The 25326-nt window shown below is 41.6% G+C and overlaps 1 protein-coding gene across 3 annotated transcripts in view; it reads left to right on the top strand.

Moving 5' to 3' along the window:
* The window catches only part of sh3gl3a (SH3-domain GRB2-like 3a), a gene marked incomplete at both ends in the record, with an annotated part of 66726 nt that extends 42817 nt beyond the window's left edge, over window positions 1-23909 (top strand). Inside the window, 8 exons of one of the 3 annotated variants that reach the window (XM_080730659.1) lie at window positions 1429-1572; window positions 5735-5868; window positions 7449-7607; window positions 13710-13813; window positions 15321-15445; window positions 18557-18589; window positions 20748-20816; window positions 23707-23909. In XM_080730659.1, coding sequence (XP_080586785.1) covers window positions 1429-1572; window positions 5735-5868; window positions 7449-7607; window positions 13710-13813; window positions 15321-15445; window positions 18557-18589; window positions 20748-20816; window positions 23707-23909 — 971 coding nt within the window. The remainder of the gene's footprint in view (window positions 1-1428; window positions 1573-5734; window positions 5869-7448; window positions 7608-13709; window positions 13814-15320; window positions 15446-18556; window positions 18590-20747; window positions 20817-23706) is intronic. The other 2 variants (XM_080730660.1, XM_080730661.1) reach the window with 2 other exon arrangements.
* Window positions 23910-25326: the final 1417 nt, after the last annotated feature.

The following is a 25326-nucleotide window of genomic DNA, read 5'->3' as shown; positions in this document are numbered from 1 at the left end:
CTGCCTGTTTTTAGTTTTTAAGTTTTTTTTGTGGGAATTGCAGATGTAAATGATCATCTTTGCAAAATCCGGTGTATTTACGTTGCATTGTTATGTAATGCCCATTAATTGCCCATTAACTGTTCTACTGCCAGATTTATTATTTATTTATTGGGGCAGGTGCCAGCAAAAAGCAGCTTACCTTCGCGATGTTATAGAAAAAGATCTATTCGTTATTTATTTATTTATTTTTATTTATTATATGTGTACTTTAGCCAAACTGGCGGCAGAGGGTAGCCTTATGCAAAGAATGGAATGGAATTGGGCCGCTCCGGCTTGCCGTCGTTCAGAGCATAGAAATGGATAATCTAGCTCAGGTCCACAGAGAACAGCCAGGAAGTGAATTGGACATCATTGATGTTTACGTGTGGTGGAGATTTGAAAGCAGCATTACGGGAGATGTTTTTACTGTACACACCCGCGCGACCCCTCATCAGCTTACAGTCATCACAGACAAGGTAAAAAGAACGAGCCGTATTGGCAGCGCGCTTGGTTCAAAATTGGGGCGAACGGGAACGTCCGAAGCAGTAAAAGAGTTAATATGCGGTGTCCCGTCTATTTCCCGGATGTAGTCAGACCTTTGAGGAGGTCACACGAGTTAACAATGTGTAGACTGAAATGGAGGGAATGTTTTGATCGACAAAGAGAGTTGAATGAAATTCCTGTCGCCCTGTCTCATTTCCAACACGTCTGAAACTCTTCACTGGTGGCAGCGGTGGGATAATGCCCAAAATATTCCCATTATTACACAGACCTCAAACCAAGATAAATCCCCTTACATACATACAGGGTTCCCACGGTCATGAAATTCCTGGAAATATTTTGAAATTAGAAAAATATTTTTCCAGTACTGGAAAAGTTTTGGAATTGATCAAGGGTCCTGGAAGGTCCTGGAACAAATAGTTATGCATTGTCTTTGGTTATTGATTTTGTCTCTGAAATGACAAATTAAACATTGGCCAAATTGTCAAATATTAGAGGCAGAAATTTTGAAAATAGCAGATTGCGAGGCGTTGTGAGCATGTAGATCGGCTATTTTCACAATAGAACCGTGTTATACAAAATTCCTCAACTTAGTGCTCGTCAGGATGCCGGGGTCCCCAGTTAAAATACGATTATTTCTGAGGTCACGGCCTGAAAAGGTTGAGAACCACTGGCATACACTACCTGTCTTTAGGCATTGCATATTGGAGTAAGCGACTTGTTATTGAGCGGAATTATTGTTATAATATAGTCTTGGAAATTGGGTTAAATATTCTGGAAAAGTTTTGGAAAGGTTTTGGAAATTCATTGGTAAAAATGTGTGGGAACCCTGTATATATTTATGGAGTGTATACTATACGTGTATGCCTTTCTGTCTTTGAGTTGAGTCACTGTGTTTGGATGCAGCCTCCAGAGCCAAGCTGGGTATGCTGAATACAGTGTCTAAGATGCGTGGGCAGGTGAAGACCACCGGCTACCCCCAGCCTGAGGGCCTCCTGGGGGACTGCATGCTGCGCTACGGCCACGAGCTGGGAGAGGACTCTGCTTTCGGTACCACAACACACCTCTCTCACATTATAGGGCAGTGTGTGCTGCTTGGGAGTTGTTGCTTTCAAAGCAGACGTTAGGTGAAAATAACAGATCTAGAAGCAGCTAGAAATTTGGTTTAACCCATTTAGGCCTAGAATTATTGAATGCTTTAACCAGTGAAAAATAGCAGATATACAAGCTCACAGCGCGGCACCGAGTGCCGCGCTGCGAGCTTGTAGATCTGCTATTTTTGAAAAAAGTTGTGAAAATGTGTGCAAATCTTTGAATATATGTATTTTCAAAGCGAACGTTTGTAACTCTAATTTTGCTTCTGGGGGGTCCCTGGAACTAAATATGTTGAGATGGGGGTCCGTGGCCAAATACATATCATTTTGGGGGTCCTTCAAATGAAAAAGTTTGAGTACCACTGACATAGTAGTCTCTCAAGAACAGTCTAACTGAGCTCCAGTTAAGTGAAAAGGACCTTTTCTTTGACGATGGCTGGCCAGATTGCTGACATAGAAACATAGGGTTTTTCAAAAAATCTTAGAAGGATTCAAAAGACACTTATAGAATCGGGTCAAAATTCAAATTTTCACGATTTTTCAAAAATAGCAGATCTACAAGCTCGCAGCGCGGCACTCGGTGCCGCGCTGTGAGCTTGTATATCTGCTATTTTTCAATAGTTAAAGCATAAAATAATGATACACAATAATATGTACCCGTTCTGAATGGGTTAAACCACTGGTGTAGACTGTAGAGGAGAAAAAAGAGGGGGTCTAGTAAAGTATATACTGTATAGTTTAAGTAATTCAATTCAGAAGGAACAATTCTTTATTTCTGTATGGCATAGTGTGGTGTTCTGCTGTGTGCCATATTGTATTCCCTATCGCTAGGGTCCGCCATTCCTAACGGTATTATAAATGCATGTACATAATTGCTATGTAATTGATTGATTGATTGATTGAAGAGTTTATTAGCAGTTTGCAACAGAAAAGAGTACAGTTTCATGACAGCACAAATCACTGGTACAAGGTCAACTAAAAGGAGATCCTAGTAAGCTTTACAGCTTCTTTACACAGGAACCACTTCATGTATCTCATATAACATAATGACTAGGACAAGTATACTTGTACAGTACACACAGGCATAACTAACTATGTATATGTTTACACTCTCTGAGGTCACATGCAAATGTCATGTGTTATAGTTAACAGCGCCCCTCCCTTAACATGTGTGGTCACAAAAGGTACTGTAGGCTAAATAGATATAGATACACCATAAAAATGCTATTATACAGCATACGATTTGTGAAAGTGACAAACGGGCTTCACAGTTATGTTAGGTGTGTTCATATGCTGATGGTGATGCGATTTCAGATCAATTGCTCCAGCCACTGAGGAGAAACGCTGAGACAGACAGACACTCAGACATTCGCAAAATTATAGTATAGATATAGTTCATACAACATACATGTATTGGCATTCATGAACACTTCCCTTCAGTCACAGTTTAACCCATTTAGAACGGGTATACATTATAGTGTATTATTAATTTATGCTTTAACTATTGAAAAATAGCAGATATACAAGCTCACAGCGCGGCACCGAGTGCCGCGCTGCGAGCTTGTAGATCTGCTATTTTTGAAAAAATCATGAAAATAAGAATTTTCACCCGATTCTATAAGTGTCTTTTGAATCCTTCTAAGGTTTTTGGAAAAACCCTATGTTTCTATGTCAGCAATCTGGCCAGCCATCGTCAAAGAAAAGGTTGTTTTCACTTAACTGGAGCTCAGTTAGTCTGTTCTTGAGAGACTACTATGTCAGTGGTTCTCAAACCTTTTCATGTGAAGGACCCCCAAAATGATATTTATTTGGCCACGGACCCCCATCTTAAAATATTTAGTTCCAGGGACCACCCAGAAGCAAAATTTGAGTTATAAACGTTCTCTTTGAAAATACATATATTCAAAGATTTGCACACATTTTCACGACTTTTTCAAAAATAGCAGATCTACAAGTTCGCAGCGCGCTGTGAGCTTGTATATCTGCTATTTTTCACTGGTTAAAGCATTCAATAATTCTGGGCCTAAATGGGTTAAACTCACTCATCATATGATCTGATTATTAGCCAACTTATACACAGTAAAACACTGTTAATTTATAATTTTTTACCTCTTTACAGGTCCATTTGGTTACATTTTTACTCTCAGATTTAAATGAACACTGAGGATTTGTCTGTGTACCGCTGGCCTGTGTCTGTTTCTTCCTTTTTAGTGCCTTTACTCTGCTAGAAAACAACTTGGGTCAAGGAGGGCATATTTCCTGTCAGCTATTGATATTAGCAACCATCGTAAAAGGAAATAAACATGGGCCCCAGTTTGAATGATTAATTATGTTGTCGAGTTTGAAAAGATCTAAAAGCTGATTCAGAGCTATACACATTCTGTGTTCTCTTGTTGTTAGCCAGAGGGAACAGCACACAGATCAATGTGTACAGACAGTCAAATACTCAGTGCTCCCCTCTACAAAAGCAGGGACGTGCTGGGCCCCTGATTCAGCCAGGGAAAAAGAGTTATAGAGGCCCTCATTGCGCGCTATAGAGAGAGATCTCTCTATAGATCTCTCTATTGCGCTGCTGCTACTCAAAGATTTGCCATTTCAGATCATGACAAGTGACAAGCCAGTAGGCCAATTGCATGAGTTATATTTCGTCGTTGTCGGGTGGAAACCTTGTATGTCCAAAACCGTTTGTTTTGTATTTATCATTTTAAAAATGATTTAAACTAGTGAAAACAGCCGATCTACAAGTTGTGTGCTTGTAGATCTGCTGTTTTCACTACTTTTGTGCAACGGCCTTGTATGATTAAGCAGGGCTTTGCTTTGCGAAAAAAAATACAAATTTGAAACTTGGAGAGGCCGACATTTTATTTGTATTTTTTTCCTAATGGCCGGCCCGGACCGGCCGGGAATGAACCGGCCGTTCGGGAGTTGTCCCGCTTTTCCCAATGGCCAGCACGTCCCTGTAAAAAAGTGAGGGAAAGCGAACAGCTGCAGAGAGCAAAATCTTCCCTCCGGTGTGGTGAAAAAGCAGCTGGAATTGTTGAGACATTTAAAATGATTTTGTATGTATTTGAAGACTAGAGACTGCAAAATCGCACCGCTCCCCCACATGTAATCAGTAGGTTAGTTTATTGTTTCAGTAAATGTCAAAATGTCTGTAAAAGATTATGATAAATTGAAGTGGCAACTTTCTAGTTTCTTGAGTGGGAGGGTGAAACGTAGTGAAAGCAAGTAGCAAATTCCTGTTTAGACACGGTGAGGACATTTCAGCCCTTGGGGAAATGGGAACAGAAACATGGAGCTGAGCTGAGTGTCGCGAAGCAAGATTGTTGCAATGCAATATAAGCAATATCTATTCATTAAAAAGTACTTACCATACACTTTATTTAACTAATTTACTACCAGGATTAAATTCATTTTATAAGCCCCCACTACCAGCCTCTAAAGCCCCTATCATAGTAGGCACCGTGGTGAAAAGCTATCCACCGCGGTGTAGTCTTTTCAAGTCATAAAACTACAACATTACGTCATTACTCGCAGTGAAGAGCTTTCCACCGCGAGTTCTGACACATCTCTCTGTTTTTACTTTCAGACAGATAGGCCCATCACCCTGTTCACTGATTGGTCGATTTAGACCAGTCAGTCACAGTGATAGGACTTCACCGTGACTGACTATGATGGCCTCCACTTATTTTCTCACTTTAGGTGGATAGCTTTACACCTAAAATTTGCGGTGATAGGCTCTTCACCTTGGACTCTGATAGAGGCTTTACCGTATTTTCGATCATCTGCAGACGTGCACAGGGCCACCATGTGTTATACGATGTCTGCCACCGGCAATCCATGGACAGCCGAGAAATCTGCAATAATTTCTGCGATTCCAGATTCCTGGGGGGGAATATATTCATTTAAAAACTTGTGAATTTAGACCCTCTTCATAATGAGTACTTTTTATTTTTGTTGCTTTAAGTACATTTTGATACCAGTGCTTTTGTACTTTTACTCAAGTGCAGTTTCCGGACTTTTACTTAATTTCTACACTGAGTACTCTAGCAACTGTGAGTACTTTATCCACCACTGGAGCTCAGCTTACTGTGTGTTCTCGCTCTCTTCCCCACTAGGTGGCGCCCTGGTGGACATGGGTGAGTCCATGAGGCACATGGCTGAGGTCAAGGACTCGTTGGACATTAATGTCAAACAGAATTTCATTGACCCTCTGCAGACCATACAGGACAAGGACCTCAAAGAGATCACGGTAGAATAACCTGAAAGTCCTAATATATTATGATATATATATATATATGTGTGTGTGTGGCGGAGAGAGTCGCAGCCCCAGCCTGAAGCCTCAAAAGTCTAGTATCTGCTCTCGTTCCATAGGGATATCCCTTTGGAGTGATGGTTAAGATATTGGACTTTCACGCGGGAGACCCGGGTTCGAAGCCGGGTGGGGAGGTTCGGATCACCTCCGTTACATTGGTGCTGTGACACGGATCCGGGCTTCCCCGTAGGAGGAGGTCAGAGGGGGGTGAGTGTGGCGGAGAGAGTCGCAGCCCCAGCCAGAAGCCTCAAAAGTCTAGTATCTGCTCTCGTTCCATAGGGATATCCCTTTGGAGTGATGGTTAAGATATTGGACTTTCACGCGGGAGACCCAGGTTCGAAGCCGGGTGGGGAGGTTCGGATCACCTCCGTTTCATATATACAATATTTAATATGGGCAGGACCCTTAATTATTGTTTAACGAGGATTATGAAGAAAATTATCTCACGTGAGGAGCAAGTCGCAAACCAAGTCTTTTTTTTGACAGCACAACATTCATTAATTAGTTTCATTGATAAGTTAGGCGTACACATCAGCAGGAATAACTGCTTTAAATTCATGTTCTAATCAATATTCATATATAAGGCCAACAATGTATGATTTTACGGGGTGCCGTGATCTTTTCCCCCCCTACAACATTATCATCAGGCATTATGATTATACTTGGAGGAAGAGTTTTTTCAAAAAAGTCTACAGAAAGTCTTAAAATTATGTTTTATGTGGCCACACCCACCTGCTCATTAAGAATGCGAGACCATTTTTTGCAGGTCTTTCAGTCCGAGTTTATCAAAAAAGCAACTAGGTTAAGCACCGTTGGTCCGACCAGTTTAACATTCACCAGGTTATCATTCACCAGCGTCGGCAGGTTAGCATTTCACCAGGTTAGAATTCACCAGCATTTACCAGGTTTAGCTGTATCTCCGTACCCTTTCGCACCTCCGCGCAGCCAATCAAATGCTTCCCTTGCCTTAACCCAGTTGCCTTTTTGATACACCCGGACTTAAAGACGTGCTAAAAACACTCTCCCCATTAAGAATGCCTGGTTGTCAGGTGGGTGGTAATCTGGGTTCCCAGAAGCTTTTCATTTTTTTCGGTGGGTGGTGACCCAGCTGAAGTTAGCCACACCCACAGCTGCAGTTGAATGATAAAAAGGGGAGGGGATGGGGAGGCTTTCAGGAATTAACCAAAAATACACAGGGAAGACATATTTGCATATTCTAACCACACCTGGAGGTCTATACAAAACAGAAAAAGCACAAAACTATGGCACCACCTCTTTAAGATTCTTTATTTCCACTTTGAAACTGCTATATTAAATAAAGTGTGTGGTCGCCCAAAAGATTCCCCCATAAAACGGGGTTGTGGCATGAAAAAGTTTGACAACACAATGCGCACAATGACATTTTATTCAAAAGTCTATTAGTAAAACTAACTAAAAATTTGCTGTCAAAATTAACACTGGAATGAATGAATGAGCGACCTTATTTGGTTTGTTTGATCTCCCTCTGTGCACTGCAGCACCACCTGAAGAAGCTGGAGGGTCGGCGGTTAGACTTTGACTACAAGAAGAGGCGACAAGGAAAGATTCCAGAGGAGGAGATCCGCCAGGCGGTGGAGAAGTTTGATGAGAGCAAAGACCTGGCAGAGAGGAGCATGTTCAACTTCCTAGAGAATGATGTGAGTGGAAAACATGTTCTACTATGGATTAGGTCAGGGCTCCCCAATAGGCGGCCCGTGGGCCATTTGCGGCCCGCAGGGGGCTACTGTCTGGCCCACACCAACCCCAGTAATAATGGTGGTATAAGAGCAGCAACAACACTAGTATACTGTCGTTGTTGGGTGGAAACCTCGTCTCCCCAAATGTGTACGTTATTTCGCAAAGTAAAGCCCTGGTTCATCATTCAAGGCCTCCTCACAAAACTAGTGAAAACAGCCGATCTACAAGCACACAACGCCTCGCACCAGTTTAAATCATTTTTAAAATGATAAATGCAAAACGAACGGTTTTGGACATACATGATTTTCACCCGACAAGGACGATATCTGAACTGTCGCTGGAGTAGCAGGAACGCCACCTTCGCCCCAATGCTGTGGCCCTCAGCTTGGTACCCTAGACATGATTCGGCCCTTGGGGAAAACTAATTGGGGAACCCTGGATTAGGGCATACATGGGCAACTGGCAGCCCGGGGGCCACATGCGGCCCCCACCTTCACTTAATGCGGCCCACAGGTTGATATCGGAATACTGATAGATTTCAGCTGGTACAATTCCAAACACGAAAACATAACCTGCTTTGATTACTTCAGTCTACTGTATGTTAGTAGCTTAATGACTAGCACTAGTCTTTTTTATGTCTAATGTATTTGTATTTAACTCATTTGCTGCCCTTTAACAATACCTTCGTACTCTCATATGCCCCTGTCTCCATAGACTTCCATGTAATTCATAGTGCACGGATCATGCACACCCATGCCTAGATAATGCACCACGTGTGTCCACATTGCTCACAGCTTTCAAACAAAAAAATCCGAATGGAAATCCGTTCAGGCATTCATGAGATAGCAGCCATTATGTTTTCCTAAAATGTAAACAAAGATGGCTGCCATGTTTGAAAGATGGGGTTGCTATTAGGCCTGTCACGATTTACGAAAAAATCGATTTAAATCGATTTTATTGGGGGACGGTGAAAATCGATTTTTTTTAAAAACGAATCGCGATTCGACCACCAGAGGTCGCCCTCGACTTAATCTCCATTCTGTCTTCAACGTCGCTGCGTGTTCAACGTCTAACGTCAGGCAGACACAGGCAGCGGCAGCTACAGTAGGAAGGCTCACCCACTCACAGCTGCCAGCGTGCCTCCATTGGGCTGCAGAGCAGAGCTCCGCGATTTCGATTGACAAAGAGAGCAGTTAGTTGAGTGCTGTGTCATTACTTTGCTGCTACAGAGCATAGCACTAATCAGTGCTAAGGGCAAACAACAACAATGCTACGTACAGATGCATGTCTCTGCCACTGGTTACAATGTGGAAACAACGTTTCTAGTGAAAACAAGAATTGACACAGTCAATATATAAGCCGGTGGAATGGTAAACAAGAATTGACACATTCAATATATAAGCTGGTGGAATGGTGTGTTAGAAAGTCAGGGACTTTGAACAGTCTATCCACAGTGAGACACTAGATCTTGACTTTGATGAATTATTGATTTTGAAAAGAGGGTAAGAGTTGTTATTATGCCTTAGTTTGTGCCTGGCCTACAGTACAGTTGGCTTGATACTGTATGTACCACAAAAAAAAATGCATTCTTTGATACAGTATTGAAAAAAGTGTAAGAGTGTTGTTTAAAAAAAGAACAGGATTTGACATTTAAGAATTGATAAGTTTACACTATCTGTCATTTGCTATTTGCTACTGTATAGAGGATAAGAGAACATCTAAAACATACAGGATTCCTTGTAAGAGAAGACAAGTGAACTGAAATGTTATTGTTGTTTTTTGTCATTTGATAGTTCTACTGTATTGAAAAGAGCTTTAGAGAAAACAGTATTGTTAAAAGCAAAAAAAATACTGGAATTGTAAGAATTGTGGATTTTTTTGGGTAATTTCTCTGGAAAATACATTTGTTGAAAAAATCTTGAAAAAATCGTGACATCGTGAATCGTCAACCTTGAATCGTGATTCGAATCGAATCGTGGGTTTAGTAAATCGTGACAGGCCTAGTTGCTATGGGGGTTAAACATGCAATTTCGCGATTGCTATCATGCCTACTAAATTTTTTGGGGTCAAAACATTCTTTTTGATTTTTTTTTTTTTTTTCTTTTTTTTAATGGGAAATTTCCGGGTTCTACGGGCATGGCAGGGCGGTGCAACGGGATTTTTTCAGGATTTTCGGCCATAGCAGCAAATGAGTTAAGTTCATAAAGTTAACATGAGAATAACTAAATGCATTTGAAATTAAATACAAATTTTACTTTTCAGAGGCGAACATTGTGAAAATAGCCGATCTACATGCTCACAATGTTGCGAGGCGTTGTGAGCATGTAGATCTGCTATTTTCACAATATTTATCTGCGGAACCGAGTCACATTAAATGTAATACCTACACATCCAAGTGCTTGTCAGGGTGGGGGTCCCCAGTTCAAATATGTTTATTTTGGGGTCACAGCCTAAAAAGTTTTGAGAACCCCTGGTATAGAGCTTTAACAAATTCATACACCAGGAGTATTGACAACTCATTCTTATGACTTCCTATCTAGCCAAGCTTTATAAACTATATATTTTTTAAAGAGAGAAAAAATAAGCGAATATTCGACTTCGGTGAACAACATCAACTAGTGACTTTGATATTCGAATATTCTAATATTTGGTGAATGCCCTACTATGGATCCAGTGGTGTAAAAAAAAAAATCGAACCTCTGTTCGAAGTGGAGCTGTGTGTGTGTGTGTGTGTGTGTGTGTGTGTGTGTGTGTGTGTGTGTGTGTGTGTGTGTGTGTGTGTGTGTGTGTGTGTGTATTGCAGTTGATGCTCAGGGCAGGCTAGACTCAACAGCACCTCTCTGGTCACCCAGGGTACTATACAGGCTACATACAGACCCACATACCCACCCACATACCCACATACCCACCCACATACCCACCCACATACCTACACACACGGCCACGTATAGGGTAGCTTGTGTTCCACACAGCTCCAAAAAGCTGGTGTAAAAAAGTACATTGTAAAATATTACGCGGAACATTGTGAAAATAGCAGATCTACAAGCTAACAAAATAGCGGAAACTACAAGCTCACAACGCCTCGCAGCGCAAGGCGTTGTGAGCTTGTAGTTTCCGCTATTTTGTTAGCTTGTAGATCTGCTATTTCACAATATTTATCTGTGAAATCGAGTCAAACTAAATAGTAATGCCTACAATTCGTGCTTGTCAGGGTGGGGGGGGGGTCCCCAGTTCAAATATGATTATTTTGGGGTGTCACAGCCTGAAATCTTTGGGAACGCTTGCAAATAAACAAGTTAAAACAACGCTCATAAAGTAGTAAATCAGGCTGTTGTAGGGGGACTGTTAGTTCAATGGAGATCTAATTTGTTCACCCTGTGGCTGCATGTGTTTATGGATTGAGGGATACGTGTTTACTCTCAACCTGATGAAGTCGTATCTTTCCTGACGGCCAGTAATGATTTTCTAGGCTGTAAAAGAGTTGTCAATAATGTTACATTGGATTAGACCTGTATTATGAACCTTATGAAATTATCAGTAAGAATGAAAGATGAAGCAAAATGCTTACTTATATTATACACATATACATTATACTGTACATATACTTTGGAAGCTACACTCTTCAAATATGTTTGTCTTTAATTGAAATGTATTTTGGTCAAATTGGTCTGTGAGTGGGAGAAACGGAATGATAGTTTTGGTCCGTTACTTTAGCTACGTAATTTAATGTAATAATAATATAATTATTTAGTTGTCTTTTAGTTGTTTTTTGGGGGGAATTGTCACTGTACATCTCCAAAAATAGATAGATAGATAGATACCTTTATTATCCCAAGGGGGAAAATCAGTTGCCCAGAGGCAGCACAGCAGTATAAGGTTATTTACAAAGTTACAGAGAAGTATGAAAAAGATAAAAAGAAAAAACAAGAACAGAGTACAGAGTACAGTAAGTACAGTAAGAGCAAGGTACAACAGGAAAGGGAACGAATAATATATGTACATAAAGTGTCTTAAAGCTATACTGTGTAAGTTGCTCAACTTGTGGTCAGTAGCTCTATAGCAAACCTCGGACGCGTCCGCGTCTTTCGGCCGTTTTTCGGTTCTCACACCCCCGCGTCTGCCTCCACCTCGCCGAGATCTATCTTTTGAGGGGTCCCTGGTTCCTGTGCATTCAGCCATTCCGGAGATACACTCCTTCACCCATGCCTCCCTGTGCAACCGAGTATACAGACACACGGGAGACTACAAATATGGCCGCCCTAGCGACCCCACTCCAAGATGCGCTGTGATTGGCCGGCAGTGTATAACCCTCGCTGTGATTGGCCGGTAGTATGATGACGTCATTTTGCCGCGAAATTCTCCCCCCCTCACGGCTCATAGAAAACATATAAAGAGAAGGCTTTTGAAGCTGAAAATAACGGAGTGGGGGTTCTAAAACTTTAGCGATTTAACAGTTAGGACCAACTCATACAGTGCCAAACGACTTTTAGATCAACTTTCTCACTATGGACTTCCCTGCCAGACGACTTAAATCGACTTTTACTTAGAAAAAAAACATTTTTTTTTTTTTTTTTTTAATTTTTTTTTGACCCCATTAAATCTAGTAAACATGATTTCAATCGCGATTTTGCATGTTCCACCCCCATACAACCCCATCTTTCATACAGGGTAGCCATCTTTGATTACATAACATGTAAAACATAATGGCTATTATCTCAAGAATGCCTGAACGGATTTCCAATCTGTTTTTTTTTGTTTGAAAGCTGTGAACAGCCTGCACAAACATGGTGCATGATCTGTGCATGGGCGTGCATGATCTGTGCACTATAAATTACATGGAAGTCTATGGAGAGGGCTGGCAAGGAGAACCCAAAGAAGGCATATTTAATTGGCAGTAACTGATTTGTTTTATAAAAAAAGTTACATGGTATAACTTTAAAGCACGACTATCAATATAATACAGTGCCCAAATAGCCGATCTACAAGCTCACAGATCGGCTATTTTCAGCAAAGAGGTTTGGTGTAGAGGGGATAAAAAGCAGACCAAGTACAGAGTGAAAGGTGATGTTTACTGACCTTGAGTTTGGCTAAATGGCTACAAGCTACAATGGCTGTGCAAAACTTTGAATATTTTTAATACATTTGTAAATTTTTTTAACTAATTTTGATTCTGGGGGTCCCTGGAACTAAATATTTTGAGTTGTGGGTATAAATACATATCATTTTGGGGGTCCTTGACATGGAAAAAGTTTGAGCACCACTGACATAGACATTTATAGAATCGGGTCAATAAGACTTGCTCAAATTGTCATGATTTAAAAAAAAAAAGAATAGACGATCTACAAGCTTGTATCTATTTTTCAACAGTTAAAGCATAAAATAATGTTTAAAGTAATAATGCGCAATAATGCGTTCCCGGCATAGACTGTATAAAAGATATGGACAAAGCGAAGCCATTGGTTTCTATGCAGCACAAATGACACAATATGGGTCCTTGGCATGGGTGTTGCCATCATAGATTGAAATGCAAACGGGGGAGGCTATTGGCTGCCAACGGTCACGTGCAACCGCAGGGATACATGGGAGAATGTGGTCGGAGCCTCCCGAAATACAGCACAAGAAGAAGAACACAGCCGGCTGGTATCAGTTTAGTTTGCCACGCCCCCCGCAACTTTATCATCAATTTTAACATAAATGGGACCTTATTTTCACAAAACGCATATCATCGTGAATGAAAGGCAATTTTTAACTAGCGATAGGAACCATAAAGTATTCATGAAAATGTTAATTAAGGTTAGAACACGAAAGTGGAAAATGAATGGGATCCAATGGAGAACAAACAATTCTTTTTGCAACCGGCCAGGGGGAAAACAGCGCAACTAGCGGCCAATCATAGGAAGTTTTAGTTCCGTATTGGGCTCATTTTAAATCGGCGGAACTATGCCCCTGATCCCCAGTCTAAATGGGTTAAGTGGGTAAATGAAACTGGGTAATGTCATTGTGCTCTGTGTGCTCTGTGTGCGTGTGTGCTTGTGTGTGTGTGTGTGTGGATGGTGCTGTAGGTGGAGCAAGTGAGTCAGCTCTCGGCACTGATCGATGCCGCGTTGGAGTATCACCGCCAGTCCTCTGAGATCCTGGACGACCTCAGCACCAAGCTACAGAAGAGGTGTTTATGTACAGCACACCATTTTGACAGCAGTTTTAGTCAGTCTTTTGAGTAAAATGTCATTTCATTTCGTCATATTTTAGTCATCTGAAAAGTTTTAGTCGACTAAAAGATTTCAGTCGGGTAAAATCTTAGACTAAACAATTTAGTTTTAGTCACCATAGCTTTTATTTTTTAGGTTTTATTTCTTTTTGTCAGTGAAAAAAGGTAATCGACGGACATTTTTCGCCATAGTTTTAGTCAACGAAATCAACACTGGGCACCACGCTGTTCCCATAGAGATCCCGGATTAGATGCTCCCTGACCGGCTGTGTCTTTTAGGTCTGGTTCCTGTCATGACATTTGCATTTCAAATGATTCTTGTCAAAACTAGAGCAGTGGTTTTCAACCAGTGTTCCGGGGACCACCAGTGGTCCTTGAGGGGATTCCAGGTGGTCCCCAGCTAAATGATGGAGAGTTGGTAACCAAATGGACCCTTAACACATCGACTGCCCAACAGGTGGCGCCAGAGCCCCAGCTAACTGCCCAAAGGCACTTCCATAGACTTCCATAGAAGAATACAAGGCTCTGTTGCGTCAATGCATGCGTGATGACGTCACTTGGTCACATGAGCGCAGACAGGATGTTATTGTGTAACTTACTGTAGGGACCAGTGTAGATCATAGCTGTTCATTGCTGATCAAAATTTGGACATTTGGCTACATCCAGGCGCAGCCCCAACCTAAAGGTGAGGTTTAAAGTTAATACTGTAAATACAGTAAACACGTCAACGCGTCGTGGGCCTCCTGGGACATCAAAGAGATTGTCGGGTAGACACCTCGTGGGCACCCGCTGAGTTAAAGATATTTAACTCTTGAGAGTGTAAAATGAAACCAAATGGACCCGGTTTTATTTCACGCTCTCAAGAAAGAGTTACTTTATTGTTAAACATCTGCATTACCGTTATTGCTGGACTATAAGCCGCAACTGAATATAAGCCGCACCAGCTAAATTTAGAAGAAGATTTTTTTTTTTACATATATAAGCCGCACCTGACTATAAGCCGCAGGTGTCCTTCCTGCTTCCCCGTTAGAGCGCCCCTGGTGGCCGATAGCTGTATAAATCTATATATAAATCCATGTTAAAGACCATTGTAAAACTAACTAACTGGCCCTTAGCTGTAAAAATCTTTATATAAGCCACACCGTTGTATAAGCCGCAGGGTTCAAAACATGGGAAAAAAGCCGCGGCTTATAGTCCGGCAATTACGGTAATTAATTTACAAAAAGTCTTCACAATTAAATAACGTTGATAAAAATAACAAGTCATGTTCATTCTCTGTTATCTAAAAATAAATTGTATCCAACGACAACACAATATTCTACGTTTTGGGTCTGAGAGGCTACATGTCATCAAATGGTGGTCCGTGGCTCTAATGCCCAATAATGGACCTTGATATGAAAAGCGTTGAAAACCACTGAACTCTAGAGCATTAACCGAACAATTGTTCTGTCCCGTGATCTCCCAGGATATCCACAGCCAGCAGCAGACCCAAGAGAGAGTTTCAACCAAAGTCCATCATGTCCAGCCTTGAAAACATCAGCAACAGTCAGCATAATGGACTGTCCTACAGTTCCTCACTCAAATCAACAGGTACAGCTGAGCTACCCTCTACACCGGGGGTCTTCAGCAGGGGGTCCGGGACCCCTAGGGCACTGGTTCCCAAACACTGGGTCGGGACCCATTTGTGGGTCACAAACACATTTTTTATGGGCCCCTTAACTCTCTCGTTGCAATCAATTAAATCTTTTTAAAGGTCCCCGATGCCATGGTCTCTATAGACTTCCATGTAATTTATAGTGCACGGATCATGCACGCACATGCTGTTCACAGCTTTCAAACAAAAAAAATCTGCTTGGAAATCCGTTTAGGCATTTATGAGATGGCAGCCATTATGTTTTCTTCAAATGTAAACAAACATGGCTGCCATGTTTGAAAGATGGGGTTGGTATGGGAGTTAAACATGCAATTTCGCGACCGTGATCATGCCTAATACATTTTTTGAGGTCCAAAAAACATTTTTGAAAAAAAAAAACTCTGTAAACTCGGGGTTGGCAACCAAAGTGTTAATTTGTTTTTGTTGCCTACATTTTGTTTTTAATTGTCATTATTTCAAAACATTTTCAAAAAACATTCCCAAAAAAGCAACATTTTTCTACAAGCTCACAATGCGGCGCGAAACGATGCTTTGCACGCTTGTAGAACTGCTGTTTTCACTAGTTTGGGTGCCGGGCAAAGTCTAATTTCTCTTTTAGGTCACGGGCTAAAAGGTTTGGGAACCACTGCCCTAGGGGGGGAACTAATTTTGGCCAAAAGGTTTGGTGTAGAGGGGAAAAGGAGCAGACCAAGTACTGAGCCAAAGGTCTACTAAGAATCGAAGGTTCAATTGGTTAAATGTCTGAAAATACGCATTAATATGAATCCATAGTAAGGGGATTTTAAAAGATATTTGACCAATCTGCGAAGTAAACGTTACCAAGAAATGTCTTCACCAATGTGTTTCTAAAGGTGTGTAATGATATGTACTAAAAGGTTGAAATTCAACTCCCGGGGGAAACCTCATAAAAAGAAATATTCGTGTTTGTGTCCCATTAACTTTACTATACATGAAAAAATACAACAAATAAATCTGATTTAAGTAGCATGTGAGGGGTCAAACTAGGGGTTTTTCATTATGCTGAATCCATTGCAAGCATTTGTTTTGCATGAAAAACATTCCTTGGGCTAAAAACTGACCCACAAAACGATGGTTTAGTGATGAATCATCACTTTTCACAGTTTTCTAGGGGCCATTTGTAGCCCACGGAATGTTTTTCGTGCAAAACAAATGCTTGCAATGGATTCAGCATCATGAAAAACCCCTAGTTTGACCCCTCACATGCTACTTAAAGCAGATTTATTTTTTGTATTTTTTTTCCTGTATAGTAAATTAATGGGACACAAACACAATAATTTTTGAGCGGTGGTCACAACGCTCCTATACGTGGCCGTGTGTGTGGGTCTGTCTGTCTGTCTGTCTCCGTGTCTGTCTGTCTGTCTGTCTGTAGCCTGCAGTAACCTTTTCTGACCACACATGTTAAGGGAGGGGCGCTGTTGCACACACACACACACACACACACACACACACACACACACACACACACACACACACACACACACACACACACACACACACACACCACCGCTCAGTTCACACGAGTGTGATTTTTTTCATGAGGTTTCCCCCGGGAGTTGAATTTCAACCTTTTAGTACATATTATCACAATTAGTGCTGCAGGGTATGAAGGGTTAACTTTTCTTTGACGCCACGCAGATCTGCCCATTAGCACACGCTCTTATTGTGAAAGGCCTGCCTGGAATGTGTGTACACACACGGACTGTTGAATGACATCAACGATTACGTCATCTAGTCACATGACATGTGTCATGTGACAGTGTGTCATGGCGGCCGCCAGGCTATTGTTGTTTGGAGCTGTGCTTTGGGTTTAAAAGTCTTATTTGGAGTAAATGAAGTCTCTTTATGGGCCTCTCCATTGACTTAACATGGAGGAGCTTCACTTCGCGTGCACGCCCAACGTGCGTTTTAAACAAATCGCGGACATTACCGATGCGGCCGCGACCGGAGCTACATACTGTAAGCATTAATACATTTACTGTAAATACAGTAAGATTGACGGTGAGCGCTGTCAATGGCGTCGTGTAGTAACCGGTTTTAATGACGGTGAGGATCGTCAAGGGCAGCAGAACAGTTAATACACACCTTTAGAAACACATTGGTGAAGACATTTCTTGGTAACGATTTACTTCGCAGATTTTCTTATGTTCCCCTTACTACCAACACTGATGAGTGATGACAATGCTGTCTATGAAGCTATCTATGACATCTTTGAAAATGTTTAACCTGCAACACAACTTTATACACAATATATAGTGGGGGGTCCCTGCTTCACCTCTCTCTCAGCTAAGGGGTCCTTGGCCTGAAAAAAAAAACGCTGAAGACCTCTGCTCTACACAGTAACATTCTCAGGGTTAATTTATCCATGTGATATTCTTGAGTGTACAGTTGCATAAGGGTTAATATACAGTACTATAATATTGTTCACTGTGTGTGTAATGTACTGTATGCAGGGTTCCCACGGTCATGAAATTCCTGGAAATATTTTGAAATTAGAAAAATATTTTTCCAGTACTGGAAAAGTTTGGGAATTGATCAAGGGTCCTGGAAAAAATATCTATGCATTGTCTTTGGTTATTGATTTTGTTAATACCTCTGAAATGACAAATTAAACACTGGCCAAATTGTCAAATATATAGAGGCAGAAATTGTGAAAATAGCCGTCAGGGTGCCGGTGCCCCGGGTAAAACATGATTATTTCGGTGGTCACGGCCTGAAAAGATTGAGAACCACTGGCATACACTACCTGTCTTTGGGCATTGCGCATAGGAGTGAGCGACCTGTTATTGAGCTGAATTATTGTTATATAGTCCTGGAAATTGGGTTAAATATTCTGGAAAAGTTTTGGAAAAGTTTTGGAAATTAATTGGTAAAAATGTGTGGGAACCCTGTTCATTGTCATTCTATTGCTGTTTATTTTCTATAGACGGAAGATCAATTATCCTTTATAAATCATTTAGAATTTGGATTTGGAAAACTCATTGTCCTGTTTGAGTTCTCGAGATATTTTTTTTCTCTTTCCTTTACAGATATCCAGATCAACAACACGGTCAATGGCAAAAGTAGGTATACATTTTAACATGTAGCCGTCAGGCTCGCCTCTTATCCACCATCAGGCCTTTAACCTACAAACAGCCTTCTGTTGCTACCATGAGCTTCTAAACAACTCCAGCTAAATCTCTGTGCCTTTTGTTCACTTTGTGAAATGTACCTCTACTGCCCTTTAGTGGTCTTAAGTGTGAACTGCAACTCCCCATAGCTCATTTTGTGACATTGTTTTGTGTAGTCCAGGCGTTTCGGGCAGGAATAGAGTGGAATCGTGCACTTTATGATAGAAGCATGACATTTGGCACACAGTTAGAACATGCCATATAGAACGTGCTTGGCTATAGGGGCATCGCAGATTTGTTTTGGGAAACTTGTGGGAGCCAATCAAAGTTGGACTCTCATAGACGTAAGCAATTTACCCCGAGTGAGAGGACATTATGCTCTCATAATGTCCGCAGTGTGGGTGTTATCGGACGAGGCGCAGCCGAGTCCGATAACACCCGCACTCAGGACATTATGAGAGCATAATGTCCGACCCCGAGTGGTAAATAGCTTTTCTACCACTTTTTCCCGTATACATGAAAGAAAACACATAGTTGTAACTTGCAAGGATCTTAAGTTACAATCATTATTGCCTATAAAACTTCCGCGAGACAGCAGATAGTTCCACAAACAACATCTTCTACTCACCAACAGATGGCGCCAACTCCATAGTAATCCATGCGTCTAGCTTACAGCTAAGCTAACGTCAGTTAAAAGCACCGTTCCGGCCGTAAATAGAGGCTGTTCGCTTCCAGAAAGGCATAGGTTCAGAGAAAAGGGGCTTTAAAGTTGGCGGATTGCATTGGATCCAAATAAATCGGCGACGATAGTACGCACGTTAGTAAACATAGGACCGCTGCGACCTTCATTTGTTGGTTGGGGGAAAGTCCCCGGATGTACACTGAGGCGCATTGATCTCGGACACACAACTTTGCGGCAGTTGTCCTCTCATAACCTCCGGAATTTAGCCAATCAGAATCCAGTATTTGAACACGTGACTCGAAAAAGTGGTAGAATTTACTATCTATACTATAATTTTGCGAATGTCTGAGTGAGTGAGTGAGTGTCTGTCTGTCTGTCTGAAACAGCGTTTCTCCTCAGTGGCTGGAGCAATTGATCTGAAATCGCATCACCATTAGCATATGAACACACCTGACATAACTGTGAAGCCCGTTTGTCACTTTCACAAATCATTTTTATGGTGTATCTACTATCTATTCTGCATCTAGCATGAGGCACATCTATTCTGCATCTAGCATGAGGCAAAATGTTTAACCAGCTCTGTGTGTGTGTGTGTGTGTGTGTGTGTGTGTGTGTGTGTGTAGGCAGGCGGGCGGGTGGGCGGGCGGGCTGGGGGTGGGGGGGGGGGGGGGGGGGGCCGTATCTCTGTAGCCATTAAACTAAACGGGTTTCTTACATTGATGCTCCTACATCATGCAAGCACCAGTTAAAGTTACTTTCCATCCCTCATATACTGTGTGCACCCCATAACCCACACACTGCACATCATTTTGGAGCTCATATCTTTGAACGGGTAAGGGCTATAGAGTAAAATAATACAAAACATAAATATGCTTTAAGTAGCATGTGAGGGGTCAAACTAGGTGTTTTTAGGGATTCTGAATACAATGCAAGCATTTGTTTTGCAGGAAAAACATTCCTTGGGCTAAAAACGGACCCCATAAAACTATGGTTTAGTGATGAGTCATCACTTTTTTGGCGGCTGTTTCTCGGAAAAGGAATGTTTTTTTCATGCAAAACCAATGCTTGCATTGGATTCAGAATCCCGAAAAACACATAGTTTGACCCCTTACATGCTACTTAAAGCATATATTTTTTTGTATTGTACTGTATAGTAAAGTCTATGAGAGCCCAACTTTGATTGGCTCCCACAAGTTTCCCAAGACAAATCTGCGATGCCCCTATAGCCAAACATGTTCCATATGGCATGTTCTAACTGTGTGCCAAATGTCATGCTTCTATCATAAAGTGCACGATTTTTGCCTGAAACGCTCTGACTAGTGAAAGATTATTTTTGCTTGAGCAGCGTGCCTCTGTCTTTGTTCATGTGTGTGTTTGTGTCCTGCACGCCTCCTCATCATGTGCATTTCTCCTCGTGTTCTCGTCCAGCCGATCACTTCACCTCTGTTCCACTAGCATGGCCTACTGACTGCCCTACTACCAATGGCAATGTTCACCGTGAGTAACATAACAGCACATTACAATGTTCACCGTGAGTAACATAACAGTACATTACAGACACACATATTAGAGCATACACAAACATCAGTGATGTGATCCGGGTTAACACGCGAGTTGTCTTAAGCGGTCAGCCCGAACCAATTTTGAGATTTTGTAAGCCTGTTGTCTCTCAGAAGGGGCAACCTTCCATTTTTTTAATATTAAAATACAAAGCACCTCCATACCATACCGGATGTACATTTTAAGATAAATTGACCGCTCTCACCCATTCTCCCCCAGGCAGAGCAGGTCTTCACACCTCCAAACACGATTCTGTGCAAAGATTAATATTTAATCCATTCAGAACGGGTACACATTATTGTGTATCATTATTTTATGCTTTAACTATTGAAAAATAGCAGCTATACAAGCTCACAGCGCGGCACTGAGTGCCGCGCTGCGAGCTTGTAGATCTGCTATTTTTGAAAAATCGTGAAAATTAGAATTTTGACCCGATTCTGTAAGTGTCTTTTGAATCCTTCTAAGATTTCTTGAAAAACCTATGTTTCTATGTCAGCAATCTGGCTAGCCATCGTCAAAGAAAAGGTCCTTTTCACTTAACTGGAGCTCAGTTTGTCTGTTTTTGAGAAACTACTATGTCAGTGGTTCTCAAACCTTTTCATGTGAAGGACCCCCAAAATGACATGTATTTGGCCACGGACCCCCATCTCAAAATATTTCGTTCCAGGGACCCCCCAGAAGCAAAATTTTAGTTACAAACGTTCGCTTTGAAAATACATATATTCAAAGATTTGCACACATTTTCACGACTTTTTCAAAAATAGCAGATCTACAAGCTTGCAGCGCGGCACTCGGTGCCGCGCTGTGAGCTTGTATATCTGCTATTTTTCACTGGTTAAAGCATTCAATCATTCTAGGCCTAAATGGGTTAATCTGCACGCTTGCATGAGAGCGATTGCATTACTATTATTGAGATTTGTGAAATCAGCAAAAGCTAAAATAACCCGATGAAAGTCTAACATACCGAAACTTTGTTATATTCCCATTCAATATTTTTTCTTGCATTGGACGACAGTGTGAGGGAGTTTTTTCTTTCGTTATGAAATCGTCAAAAGAAACTAATGTTGCCTGCTGCTAGTCGCTGAGACCCAACTCGAGGTAGAAACATCAGTCCAACTTCAGACGGCATGTGTATGAAATGAGTATGAGTGATTTTCTTTTAACTCATCTAGTGCCATTCGCGAGATATCTCGCGAAATGTACTCGAGTATCTGTAGTGCCATTCACGGGATATCTCGGGAAAAGTAATATATTACTGTAACGGCGAGTACATTATATTTGGCGAGTACATTATATTCGGCGAGTACATAATATTTGCCACAGATAAAAGTATCTGTGGCAAATATATGTGCCAGATATTTTTTGTATCTGTATCTACCATCCACTTTGAATGGAAAAATATCTATCTGGAGAAAGAGATTTTTTTATCTGTTATCTGGCCCAGTGGGAATGGGCCTTTAGGCTCTCATTTGAAATTGGAAATACATACATGAAAACTGCTCTAGGATTAACGTTTATGTGTTTCATATGATATACCTGAGAGGTCACATCTCTGACATCCGCTCACACCCAATTTAATTAATCATATTTGGCTGGATTGGCTTTTGCATTTTGTGTTTGTTAGCTTCATAAACTGTGTGTTCGGTTATTGTATAGAATATTTCTCTCTCTCTCTCTCTCTCTCTCTCTCTCTCTCTCTCTCTCTCTCTTTTTTTTTAAGTTTTAAGTTGCCCGGTGGAATAAAGGCTTTTAATAGTGCAGATATTGTGCACACTGGTTCATCAGCACATTAGATACTGGGTCTGAGCTAGAAGGTCCTGGGTTCGATTCCCACCGGGGGACGCTGTGGGCACTGGGGGCGTGTTCCTCCCTCCGCGTCATCAGCGCCCACACCCTATAGGTGGGGTTGGCGATAGGGCCTTTCTGTGTGGAGTTTGCATGTTCTCCATGTCTCCTAGGGTTGATACCCTCACAAAAACATGCAGTAATCCTCGTCTCAATAATGCCTCCCCCTGGCCAGCCGGGGCGCCTGATGGAGGGGAAAGGAACTGGTTGGAATAACGTGTTCCTTCCACACGCTACGTCCAAACCAGGGAAATCCACACTGTCAGGTGAAAAGAAGCAACTTGGACTCCTCATCCATAGAAGGAAGCATGAGGTCAGTCCATTGTCTCCCCAGGCGCGGCAGAGGGAGAGCAGAACCCAGGATTACATGGGCAATTGGCACTGGGTGAAAATGGGTTACAAAATTGTGGGATAAAAATTAGAGAAAAGAGATACTGGGTCTGGGTTCATCTCTTCAGCCTCATTCTCCTCTTCATCGCCCTCTCAACAGTGTTGATTTTGACAGCAAATTTTGATTTAGTTTTAGTCATAGTCTTTTGAATAAAATTCCATTTAGGTTTAGTCATCTAAAATGTTTTACTTTTAGTCTAGTTTTAGTTGACTTACCATAAGATTTTAATACACTGAATCTACAGATTTTGGCGACAAATGTATTTTGGCGGCCGATTTTTCACTTGGTTACACACTGAAAATAGCCCATCTACATGCTGCGTTGCAAGCTTGTAGATCTGCTAATTTCAGGGCGCAACCAAACATAAAATGACATGTCTTTCAGTTCCACTGGATCTCTTCTCCCCTCGTCCCGCCCTAACATTTTTGTCTAGTTTTTATTTGTTGACGAAATTGACAGTATATTTGGTTTTAGTCATCATAGCTTAGTTTTTAATTTTGTTTTTGTCAGTGAATAAAAGGTAGTCGCCGATAATTTTTTCATCATAGTTTTAGTCGACGAAATGAACACTGCTCCCTTTCAACTACGTAGAGACGGAGTTGCCGGACCAGCCCTGCTGCCGCTCCCTCTACGACTTTGAGCCGCAGAACGAGGGCGAACTGGGCTTCAAGGAGGGCGACGTCATCATCCTCACCAACCAGATAGACGAGAACTGGTACGAAGGGATGATCAACGGAGAGTCTGGCTTCTTCCCCATCAACTACGTGACCATCATCGTCCCCTTGCCACAGTGAGACGAGAGAGTCCCCAGCCTCCGCAGGCCTCGTCGAGCCTGAGGTATAACTTGGATGTTGTTTCGTGTCTTAGCACCGAAAATAGCAGATCTACAAGCTCCACAATCGGGTGTCGCGCACAGCAGCACACAGCCTCGAACAACTCCAACCCACCGGTCTGCCCCTTGAACTTGACCTGGAGCTCCTGTTGGACCTGAGCCTGATTCATATCTGGTGTCAGACGGAGGTTGTGTTCTTTCCCCCATGAGCCTTCTCGATCAGAAATGTTGGTAATAACAGTATTTTTTCAATGATATTTTTAAACTTTGAAGCCTGACCGACACCGACGCCATTAAGTGAAGTCTCGACCTCGACACACCCTGCTGAGACCATCAGGTTGGGCTGTGTTCTGTTTGGAATTGAAATGATGGGGTGAAAATGTCAAGCTCTGCTGCACCCGTCCTTAGATACAATTCCACTGGCCAACCTTTATAGAATCGGCAACGGTTCTGCCTGATCCTGTTCTGAACCAAACTACCAATAGCTCTTTGCCTGAGCCTTATTGTGCATTGTGGCTCACATGCAAAATAGACGATCTACAAGTTGTATATTGGCTACTTTTGGTTAGTTTGGTTAGTTACCGGAGCGCAACTAAATATAAATCGGGCATTAGTGAATTATAAGGTTGCATCACATCAGAAACATTAAATACACTGTAATGCCTTTACATTGAGAATCGGTTACAAAAGGCGTATCATGAAATTGCTATTGGCAATATGGTCACCTGAGATTGGTTTAGCCTTTTTTGCACCATTTCGGTTTTATCTGAGCAGTAATGCATGAGAGTCTGTTGTGTAATATTGGGATTATGTCCCAGTTATGGGTGTTTGTTAAACGCTTGTAGCCGTGATCTAATATGACAGTGCCATCCTGGTGTATTATTGCTACTATAACTTGGGTTGCCATCGAGATTAGCAGCTACTGTAGATACACCCACAACTTTAACCAAAAGCATTGCGTTAGGTTGCTAAACCAAAACCTTGTGTAGGAGTGGCTTGTACAACAGGACTTCAATGTGTTCCCAATGGAGACTTCCAATTTGACTGTTTTATGTATTACATACATATTATACAATACAGTCATCATGTTCTTCTTTCAGCAACAACTCATGTGACATGTTACCAAAGGTAAAATGCTAAACTGAGTTATTCTTCTGCCGTGTTTAGATACAGTACATGGTCAAATCCTCACTGTTAATTTCACAGACATAACTCTTGAGTTAAATTAAACTGAGGATTTGACTGCGTACAATAACATGCCGTTGGGTAGCTTTATTACATTCATTTGCATTATACTGTGAATGTCAGCATCAGAGCTGGAGCTTGGCTCAAGCTCTTTAACTCTGACATTCACATATCCCAAAAAGGAGATCAGGGCG

This window comes from Nannobrachium achirus, assembly GCF_963921795.1.
Source record: "Nannobrachium achirus genome assembly, chromosome: 7".
NCBI lineage: Eukaryota > Metazoa > Chordata > Actinopteri > Myctophiformes > Myctophidae > Nannobrachium > Nannobrachium achirus.
The sequence above is the reverse complement of the archived record's forward strand: the minus strand, read 5'-3'. Positions and strand labels throughout refer to the sequence as shown.